This window comes from Tasmannia lanceolata, unplaced genomic scaffold, assembly GCF_043159265.1.
Source record: "Tasmannia lanceolata isolate RefF3 unplaced genomic scaffold, GAP_Taslan_0.1 ptg000006l, whole genome shotgun sequence".
In the NCBI taxonomy this organism is placed as follows: Eukaryota; Viridiplantae; Streptophyta; class Magnoliopsida; order Canellales; family Winteraceae; genus Tasmannia; species Tasmannia lanceolata.
In genome coordinates, this window is record NW_027518683.1 from 27466273 (window position 1) to 27477695 (window position 11423).

At 38.7% G+C, this 11423-nt stretch overlaps 2 protein-coding genes across 2 annotated transcripts; both read right to left on the reverse strand.

The window, feature by feature from the left end:
* Nucleotides 1-459: 459 nt before the first annotated feature.
* LOC143878887 (uncharacterized) lies at nucleotides 460-2970 on the reverse strand. The gene is made up of 4 exons (XM_077381102.1): nucleotides 2893-2970; nucleotides 1234-1566; nucleotides 1017-1145; nucleotides 460-921 (listed from the first exon to the last, which is right to left on the reverse strand). The coding sequence occupies exons 1-4, from the start codon at nucleotides 2968-2970 to the stop codon at nucleotides 460-462; spliced, it is 1002 nt and encodes a 333-aa protein (XP_077237217.1).
* A 751-nt stretch (nucleotides 2971-3721) lies between these two features.
* On the reverse strand, nucleotides 3722-5076 carry LOC143878888 (protein ANTAGONIST OF LIKE HETEROCHROMATIN PROTEIN 1-like). The gene is made up of 2 exons (XM_077381103.1): nucleotides 4549-5076; nucleotides 3722-4465 (listed from the first exon to the last, which is right to left on the reverse strand). The coding sequence occupies exons 1-2, from the start codon at nucleotides 5074-5076 to the stop codon at nucleotides 3722-3724; spliced, it is 1272 nt and encodes a 423-aa protein (XP_077237218.1).
* Nucleotides 5077-11423: the final 6347 nt, after the last annotated feature.

An 11423-nucleotide genomic window follows, 5' to 3' on the forward strand; every position in this document is an offset into this window, starting at 1 on the left:
AGAATATTATGGCTTGTGCGCCTTTGCTGCAATTTCTCAGAAAGCCATTTCACGGCTCACTCTCCATGACAGAACAGCCACATCATATGAATTAAATGAATGTCACTAGTTTGCTAAAAAAGTGTCCCCATGTGATTGTTCTCTAAAATACATGCTGACATCCACAACAATGTTTTATAAAGCATGTTCATTAAACCAGGAGGCGTAGATAAAACTTAGATCAGTACAAGGACATTTAATAACTACTGTTTTGCAAATTAACATTACAAACCTTGAGCAAACCACAGGAACCTAAACATGCGCCTATAAGAACCTAAGCCAACAAATCACAGTACTTATGATAAAATCCAACCATATTCTCCAACTTCAAGCAGAGTATCCAAATAAAAACATAGAAGCAACCACAACAACATGACAATAAAAACACAGCTGATGTCCGAAGTAGAGAAGTCACTCTACTCACTCCCTCCCAACTGACCGGCTCCCAAAGAACTTTGCGACATACATTTCTTGGAGGTCCTTCACACGGCGAACAAACGATCGCCCCTCTGCCAGGTGTGTGCTCAGATAGTCATATATGTCAGCGAGCACTGTACAATCAAGACCATCAATTTCTTCCAGTGCCTCCATGATCTGGTCACACAGAATGTTCTCCTTCTCATTATTCTCTTTAACAACAGCGGTATTCTCTTTAATAGCAACCGCAACCTCCGACACACTGGCGGCGAAAGTGTTTATAGTTGAATTCAAATCACTAGAACCTCGCCTCTTGCGTCTACTAGGACCACCTTCCCTACTTCCCTCACCGCCCATACTCGTTTCCATTGGACTTGGTGCCTCACGAGAGGTCGACCTACCAATATTTGGCCTACTCGATGAAGTGTGTGTCATAGGGGTCAGCATCTGAGGAGCACTGAAATCCTGAGAATGTTGACCCAAACAGTCATCATGGGAGAGAACTCTGTGAAGCTATCAACTTCGGTAGGTGGAATCTGGGGAGTGTAGAATTCCTCTACAACTGGCCGTGGCAGATCCCTGTTATTTCTCCGAAATCCCCCATCTGCGATGTCCTTCCCAAATATTTCAACCCAATCATCATACAACTCATAAGGTTTCTTGAAGAATTTAGCTGTATCGGGGTTATCCTACACAATAACGGAGACTATATAAATGAAAAAAATATTGACTGGTGGGACAATAATTCTTTAAGTACTATAGTTAGCCACTTCTTACCCTAACATAATTTTCACCAACGTCATTTGTAACCGTGAGCCTCTTCAACTCACAGTCCCAGCCGAACCCACTCCTGTTAACTAATCCATGCAGGATCTTAAATAATTTCTTCATTTGTTTCACATGATTCTCGATTTGTGTGCGCCTCAGTTGGAGGCCGAAAGTCTCATTCACAACCGTCGTACAGTTTACATAAGCACTCTCTTTGAATCTTTTGAGGCATGTCTGCCCCTCTGCACATTGATGGCGAAATGCTGCAAGTAATACCCTATCCATCTCTGTAGACCATTTCGCATTCTTACCTTTCTCGGTCTCAGCTTCGTCATCCATAACCTGAAAAGATATCAGTTGGAAAAAATGCAAGAAATAATATATTATCAATGCTTTCAGAATGTTCTCATAACCATGCTTTCAGAATTGCAGTGGCTCATCTTGTCCTTCTATATTACAACAATTGATTGACCAACCCATGCAATCCAACAGGAATACAAATTAGGCATGCAGGCATGAGTTTGTGCAATTCTCAAAACATCAACTACCTAATATCATCCCGCACAAACAAGTAAACCAGTTTAGTGCAACTCTATTTTTTGAAATCATGACCACATAAACCCTTATAGCAGACTATGGCCATAACTAATCATGTCATTCAACAAAAGAAAAACAATTGAATTCAAACAATCTCCTGGACATAACTAAGCAAAGCAATAATGTATGAGCGTCTTATGACAACCGAACTTGAACCAATAGTCATCACATAACCATGAAACAGGTGCTGAATATCTTAAATTTAGGTGACAAAAGGACTGAAGCAATGCAACTCTTCTATCATACACTGCAAAAATAGTATAGGCTATTATCAGAACACAAACCATGTCAAAACACAAAAAGAGATAATGGCAAAGGCATTATTTTTCTTTGTGAATGAGAAACCTCAGTTTACTCTACACTAATCATCTTAGCCACCATTGTCATTTAGATACTATCCCACACATAATGCAAAGCATTACTAGAATCATAAAAAAATGCTTAACTCTATTGATACTACAAGTTGCGGTAAGGCTAAGACTTAAAGATAACATTAACCAACTAAGAGATGAAATGAAAACAGCCACAACTATATGAAAAATGGAAAATTTAGAGGGTTACAGATCTCCAAGCCTAAAAAAAATGAAATGAGGTGAGGACAGGAATGGGAACTGGTTTTCAATAATGAAGAAGAATGGGGCTTAGCGTTTCAGGTTGCAAAAATGACTGGACATTTAAAAGGCAGTTTGAGAAGATAGTCCCCATCATTACCACCAAAGAAAATAATCAGTATGCCCAAAAAGAAAAGTCCCAGGTTGCAAAAATGACTAGACATTTAAAAGGCAGTTTGAGAAGATAGTCCCCATCATTACCACCAAAGAAAATAATCAGTATGCCCAAAAAGAAAAGTCCCCATCATTACCACCAAGTCCTCACATAGTGTGCAAATTAGTAGAGAAGATACACTATCAGTAGACCTCTTGGTGATAAGGCATGTCCCAAGGCTCCTGAAGGAACTATGAAGGTATGTTAGGCTTTGATTAAGCCACCATCTTAACACTCTCCCTAGGTGATAATACTCCTCTTCCTCTGGTGCCATATAACAACTGCAAGAATCGCTCCTGATCTTACAGCACCTGAAAGTGCAGGGTTGTCCTCAACCCTCAAATCTCTCCTAAACCAAACTATGCTCAACCCACCACTAGACATGTATCTACCCAACCAACCCAAAATTCAAAAAGCATCCAACCTCATGTATCCCTCAACACCCTTTTCCCAACCAACCCAAAACTCAAAAAAAAAAAAAAAAAATTACAATCTCATCAACAGCCTCTTCCCAACCAACCCAAAGCTAAAAAACATACAATCTCATCTGTCTCTCAACACCCTCTTCACAACCCGCCCAAAACTCAAAAAACTTACAATCTCATCTATATCCCTCAACACACTCTTTCTTCCATACAAGACACATAATTTTTTTTGCTAGAATACAATAGGAAAGTAAGAAGAGACACCAAGAATTGAGGAATGAAGAGATTAGGGTGTAAAGCAAAAACGTGTCTATGAAGATGGGTTTTTGCTATAATGGCAAGTTTCTCCGTTTTTTTAGGAGATTGGTTCAAGGCCTTAGGCAAAAAAGGCAGTTTGAGAAGATGGGTTTTCGCTATTATTTTCCTTTCTTTTAGGAGAATTGGTCCAAGCCCGTTAAGGCAAAAAAGGCAGTCTCGGAACATAGGTTTTGCAAAAGTCTCACTCACTTATAACTCCACAATGATAACAAGGACCTTGCTTTCCCATCCAAAAAGTGACAGAAGTTACATAGAAGGGTCTTAAAATGAAGCATTAGTGACATACAATCCAAAATTAGTATACCTTATAAGTGGCATACGAAATATGTGCCATACAATCCAAGCTAAAGCACCATACATGAAGCATACAAATTTTGCAAATAAGAACCATATCAAGCAGAGGGTCTATAATCTCTCCACATAGCTGAACATATTTCAGTCCTAATTCTATCTCCTTCAATCCCATCCTGAGCTCCACTTAGCCATGGCTCCCTACACAGTTCTTCCTCATCTAATTCCTCCTCATCTTCTGCTCTTCCACTTTGCCTACTTGTGGAGGCTAATTCACTATCGGCAACAACAGCTAATTCACGATCGACAGCACCAACAAGCCCATCCCGAGGCATTACGCCTCTAATGAAGTTGTGAATACAACAACAGGCTATGACTAAATCAACCTGTTTGGGGAAGGGGTACATTGGTTCGCCGTAGAGGACGGCGAAACGCTTCTTAAGCACACCAAATGCACGTTCAATTACATTTCGAGCTGAAGAATACCTATGATTGAATAGTTCCTCCGCGGTCCATGGCATGTTACTTCGAAATTCATTCAGATGATACCTCATCTTACGGAACGGGGTGATGAAATGACTTAGCAAGGGAAATCCGCCATCCACAAGATAATACTTCCCAGGGTGGCAGATAATTCCCCTCTCGTTAGCAAGCGTTTCCCCCAATATTCTAGAGTTAGACTCAGATCCTTCCCAACCAGCTTTGACGAATGTGAATTTTAAGTCAAAATCACATGCAGCTAGTACATTCTGGCTAGTCCACCCCTTACGACCTAAAAATCGGCCTCGCGTATCAAATGGCACTTTAGCCCGAATATGTGTCCCATCGACCGCCCCAATGCAATTCTATCATATAGGAAGGAAAACTTTTACTGACATAGTCTACAAGGAAGGAATAATTATAAGGCTACAAACTACAAAGTCAATACCTTGAAGTAAGGATACAATCTTCGATTCGCTCTAATCTGTGGCGGTGTATCCGGTGATGGAGGTTTTATGAGTAAGTCTGACATACTCATAATTGCGTCAAGAACCTTACTGAAATATTGACTTACAGTTTCCCCTGATCTTCTAAAATATGCTTTCATACAGCGGTTTCTCAGGTCATGTGAGATGATGTGTAAGAAAATCGCCAACTGCTCTTCCACTGAGCAGTGGAGCGTATCAGTTAGCAACTCGGTACCCTTTAATATATGGACAAATCTTGTGAAACATTCCACATTCATTTGAAGGAGATCATGGCAGCGCTCGTCACTTCGCAGAGCATAGGGGAGAAATGTGCGTTGGGTGAGATAGGTGTTCTCATAAGGAGAACATTCGAAGAACGCTTGTTCTTCTTCCATCACTGCCGCCAAGGCTACAGCGGTACCGGCTGCCACCAAAGCGCACCCCTGTATCGCGAAATCCATTCCACCATCATCTCCATTACCATCATCTTCGGTTGGTAGTAAGCTCATTGTAAATGAATAAGTATACTCAAGAAATGAGAAATGAATGTATCTATTCATGAAAGAAGGATGTAAGTATGGGTAAGTATTATGACTGGAAGATTCACTCCACAAGGATATAATTACAATCTAGAATATTCAAAACTCAAATGTCTCTCACTAACCCCATCAAGTGATTTTTAACTACCAACATGGGTTACTTAACAATATTAAGTACTGATTTTTTCTCTATTGGGAAAAGTTGATTTAAGTCTTGAATGAAGCCATTGAGGGTTAGTGATTACTGACTGTGTCATGTATATATCCAATAATTAGAGACTAAATTTTTTATTCATTTTGAACACTGGTCACCCAAATAATCCTATTTTGTTCCCGGAGAAAAAATTGTATGCATACCATCCTGTCCATAGAAGGAAATTGTCTCTTCTATCGTGAAATTCATGCATTCTTAAAACAGGACATATAGAAACAATCATTAAGCATTGGTTAACCATGCATCTGTTGCCTTTAATTAGAATCTAATAAGATTGAGAAGAGATAATGACATATTCAAGCAGAAAATGACATCAGATTCTACCAATTGACAGATTCAAGCAGATAATGACAGATTCAAGCAGATAATGAGAAGAGAAAATGACATGGGGTTCTACCAATTGAGAAGAAAAAATGACAGATTCAAGCAGAAAATGCTTGAATCTGTCATCGGGTTCTACCAATTGAGGAGATAATCATCTTATTATCCAACAACAATATTTTTCCAGTAGGATTTGTAAGTAGAAAATGATAGATTCAAGCAAGGGTTCTACCTGTTGAAGATTTGCTCGAGCTCGCTTTCCTTTTCGGTGGGTCGATTTTGTCAAATATAATGGGCTAGAAGCTGTGCTCTCCTCCTCAGATGCAGGAGCAGATATCTTCCCTTTCCCTTCCATACACCATAACCCTTCCTTCATCAACTCTTTCTTCTTATAGAACCCTAGGACGAACTACCACCACGAATTTCTTGATCCGACCTTTTTTTACAGGATTTTTTCTGGATTTTGTTCTCTGCTCTGGTTCTCTTTCATTCCAGCTTTCTTCTTTTTTGAGGCTAGGGTTTTGACTGGGAAAGAGAGGAGGTTGTGGAAGGGACAGGTTAATCAATTTTCACCTTACGAGAGCGTAGGGTTTGATTTTCGTGTGGAGAAAAAGCTAAAACCATGGAGGGGACAGGTTATTCAAGAGAGACGAGTGGGTAGGGTTTTTCGGCCTTTTTTTCTCATTTCGATCCTATTGTCGATTGGGCTTTTTGTTTGTGGGATAAACTCGACAGTTGTATGCGTGCAAATTTTGGTCCTTGGGATAAATTTTGGTCCCACTAAAAACCCACCAACCAAACGTGGGTTTCTTGCGGAAACTCCACACATGTCCCACGAAAAAAAAAAACCCGGCAACCAAACAGAGGAAGGGAAATGATTTTTCCCACCCCCGAGTGATAAAATCCCCCTTTAACATTATCCGTTAACCTTCAATGGTAAGACAAAAACGTTAAAGGGGGTGAATTTATCTTCAAGCAGTGAACCATTCTCACGAAAAACTTTAAAGGTGGGATTTTATCCGTGAGGGGGGGGGGGGGGAATATCACTCCCCAATTACTAATTATGCTTTAACCTTTTTCTTTCAAAAACTTATCCATGACAATAAAATTGAGGAATGATAGATGCAAGGGCCCTCTCTATGCAGGGGCTAAAAAAAGGCACTTGAATAGATCTACATCATTAAGTGCAACTAAATTCAGTTTCTCAACGACTTTAAAAATGACGTGGATCTATTCAAGGGCCCTTCTCCAACCCTTGCATAAAGAGGGCCGTTGCATCTATCATTCCAGAAATTCTCCCTCAAATCTCTATACATCTTTGTACTACCCAGGTGAATTGAATAGCCCGAGCTATGAGTTTTTCCCAAAATTACACATTTTAGATCTGCATTGTCGGGTACGCACAATCGACTCCCAAACCTTAGAATTCTATCCTCGTGAATTATAAAGTCTTGTTGCTTCCACTGTCAACACCTACTCTAATTTTCTACAACTATTGATTTGCACTATGGGCTACCTTTATACTCTCTATCAAGGTAGGTTGAAGCCTTAGGTTCGCTATCTGAGCTACTAATACATGCTTTACCACCAAGACGTCCAGTTTTCTTAAATCTTTCAGATTAGGCTTTTTGTCTGTGATTATTTACCAGTACCCCCCGCTCTGGATATCAGAATCATGGCTGATGAGTATCCTTTGTCAGCCATACACAAAGCATCAAGGTTCACGACACTCCCTAATATCTCGCCAACTCTTCTGAAATTTTCTTTGCACCACGCCTATGGTGGGACACCGGTAATATGCCACCAGTTCTCCGTACTTGTCATGCCCCCAACCCAGAAGCGTGGAAGCAAAGGCGCAAACAGTGACCAGGCGCCTATGGTTGACCCAGAAACACTCAAGGTCGATTTCAATTTACAGTGACTAACACAAGGAGTTAATTAAAACCCACAGTTAATAAAAATTTAAATTTCATCAGGTACTCCACTAGTTCCATTCCTTAATAATTGAATAATCCCAAAACGACGACGTAATTAATTCTTTCATATAGTTCAGTATGAAATGAAATAAATAAAGGTTCTTCTAACTCATAAAATAACTAAATCATTTATTACAATCTATATCTTCGTACTAGTCTTCTACGTTCACCAGTCTCTCGCAAGCGGCCCTAAGCATCCTGATCATCTGAAAAATTAATGTGAGGAGTGAGATTATGCTTAGCAAGAGATTATATCCCTTACTTGGTCGAGACAAGTATGCCACAGTAAAAATATTAAACGGAAATCTCTGAGTAAATCAATTCACAATTTTAGAAGAAATATGCAATCTCTTAGAAATCTACAAACCAAATAGTTCAATCACTTGGGAAACTATGCACATTTGATAACCAACATAAGCAGTTAAAATATTGTGCTCAAGTTAAGAAAGCAAGTTAACCATTGAAATATCAATCATATATAGGTTAAACACTTCTATCTACATTTTGAAAAGAACTTGAAATCTACAATCATTGGAACTACGATTACACTAAGTCCCCACTTTTGGGCGATCACAATTCAATTTCACTTTAGAGTCACTACATATGGTCACTAAAACATGATCATGTGTCAGTAATTAACCCCCACTGACGGGGTCTTATGTAGTCTAACTGAGAATCCATAAAACAAAACATTGAAATAAAAGTTATTTGATGTACTATACACTTTTAGAAATCAAATAACAATACGAGGAATCCCAATCCACATATTTTTACAATATTGCATGCTTGTCTCTTATCATTTAAAACATGGGTATACTGCAATCTCAATAGATTTTTTATTTGGAAACATTTTTCAATTATCATAAAGACATAGATTTTTAAAGAGACAATCATTTTGAAACCAATTTACAATTGTCAAACAATTCATTTAAATAATAGTTCTTCGATTAGTTTAGGAAAAACAACTAAGTAAGAGGTATAACCGCTTACCTTCTTCGATGCCTAAACAAAGTCCAAATAGTTCTTTTAAGAAAGTACTCTTTCATATCCCTCGATGATCGGAATCGAATACCCTATCAAATAATGTTATCATAATTGAATTACACTTAAAAGGGTTAATTCTGGGTACAAGAGAATGTTCGCAATATTAAATTGGATTAAAATATCTTTGGATAGCAGCCTTGGATCGGTCGACTAACTCCCCCCATTGGTCAATCGACCGGGCGATTTTAGGTCCAAATCCTAAATCCAAACCCATTATAACATAACACCACTTTACTAAAAAAATTATTGCCATGACCGTAATTTTCATTAAAGTTCACGCTCTTAGGTATGTAAAATTACTATGTAGGACTTAATATTTATAGAGTTCGTCCATTTCAAAAAAATATTTATAGAGTTCGCGATTCTGAGTACAAGAGAATGTTCGCAGTATTAAATTGGATTAAAATATCTTTGGATAGCAGCCCTTGCTCGGTTGACTAACTCTCCCCATTGGTCAATCGACCAGGCGATTCTAGGTCCAAATTCTAAATCCAAGCCCATTACAACATAACACCACTTTACTAAAAAAATATCGCCATGACTGTAATTTTCGTTAAAGCTCACGCTCGTAGGTATGTAAAATTACTGTGTAGGACTTAATATTCATAGAGCTAGAGTGTAGGTAAAACATAATAGCGATGTGTCACTGTCTAGAAGGGAATACACTATTCAACAAAGGTAATGTGTAAAAATAATTCTCACAAAGTGACTAAGTATAAAGTAAATTTCACAAAATCTACTTGTAAAAAGTAATTTTCATAAAGGCTATCATATAAAAAGTAATACCCACAAAGTTTCCCATGTAAAGGTAATTTTTTTCATAAAGCTTATGATATAAAAAGTAATACTCACGAAGATTCTCCGTAAAAGCAACTTCACAAAAGTTCTTCGAAATTACGGCTACCTGTAGACACCCAATTTTGACCGAACCCTAAACCATTATTTTGAATAAAAATCATTTCAAATTAGTGAATTAGTGTCCCAAATTTCACCCTAGGGTAGGTTATGATCCTAGTAGAATTTTGTGCAATTCGGGCAAAAGTTGCCAAATAAGACAAGCCAAGTCTGTACAAAAAATGTAGCTTTGATGCAAGAGGGGAGTGAATTATCCAGGAGGGGATAGTCGGAGGAAGAAAATAGAAGGTTCATTAGTGCTTCCAATTATTAAAGAGAGGAGTGACTTATCCAAAGAGAGTTGTCTTAGGTTGAAAGGTGGAGATTGTAGCATTGGTTATTGTCATAGGGAAAGGGGAGTGAATAAACCAATAGAGGGCTGCCAAAGAAAAAAAAGAAGTAAATATATCACCTAAAATTCTACTTGAGCCACCCCTATAATGTGAAAATGTATAAATGAATGCTTTTGAGGTTAAAACCTGTAAGCCCAAGAGTCTACTCTCCTATCGTGTTTTTATGATTCTAAACATAATTGATTATGTTCTTGAATACTAATAAATTTGCCTTGAAGTGTTGTGATAAGGTAGGGTGATCATAGAAGGAACCATCACATCACTTGGTCATGCTTGAAGATGTACCACACAAGAGTCAAAGGAGCTAGAGACCACATGAGACAACTCACCTTGGAAGAACAATCAATGTGGAGCTCACATAAACACACTCAAACAATGCAAGCACACCATAGAAGATCTATGTAGACCAAGACCAAAGAGGAGCGTAACTATATTTAGACTTGTTGTACATCCTCTCTCTTTGATTTCCAAGTCAAGGCAAAATCTTTCAAATATATTTTTTCAAAACTAACCACACTCCCCGTATTAAAATTAATTGGTTAAGTGAATGGTTATGTGGTGGACCAACATGTTGGGACTCTCATAACATTCCAAATTATCATAAGAGTTGAGTTCCAAAAGCCCAAATTCAAATAGCAACAAAAACAGAAAAGTCTGCTGATTTTAGGCTTCTCGGAACTTCGAGAGTTTCCTCGGAACTCCGAGAGTTTCCTCGGAACTCCGAGAGTTTCCTCGGAACTCCGAGAAAGTGTCCAGGGAGTATATTTCAGACTCTGAACAATTTCTCGGAACTCCGAGAATTTGTCTCGGAACTCCGAGAATTGGTCCAGTAGTATTTTCCAACTTCTGGCCATTCTCTCGGAACTCCGAGAATTTTTCTCAGAACTCCGAGAACGTCGCGACAGCACAAAAAAGAGCCGTTGGGTTTAAAATTAAAAATTGATTTTTAGTGTCTTTTGATACTCACACCCCCAAACGGTCATATCTTCTCAAATGGGCTATAAATACTCATTCAATAGGATTATCTACCTCTCTTGAATAATTTGAAAAACATCCTTAAGCATTCAAAGAACTTGCAAACCCTTTTTAGCTTGAGACTTTGTTTTTCTTCTCCACCAAACTTGCCTTGCACTTGCAAATTATTAGAGTTTGGATTTAGGGCTTTCATTTGCAACCTATTGTGGAGAGCACTCAAGGGGACTTCATTGTGCATCAAGCTTTCAAGAGAAGCCAAGCAATCTTCATCTTCTATTCATTGTAAAGGTGGCTAGGGCATCCTATTTTTAATACCCTAAGGAGTAACGCTTAGAACTCAGCGAAGAAGGAGAGTCGGTGTAAAGGTGTCAAGGGCATCCTCATTTAATACCCCTTGGGAGTGTAATCGCCTCAGAGCCGGGCATCGTGGAGGTCTCACATAGTGAAAATCCTTGAGGACGATCTCAAGAAGAGTGGAGTAGGGCTTTGCCCGAACCACTATACATTGGTGTGTTCCTTCCTTGTCATGCACTTTCATTT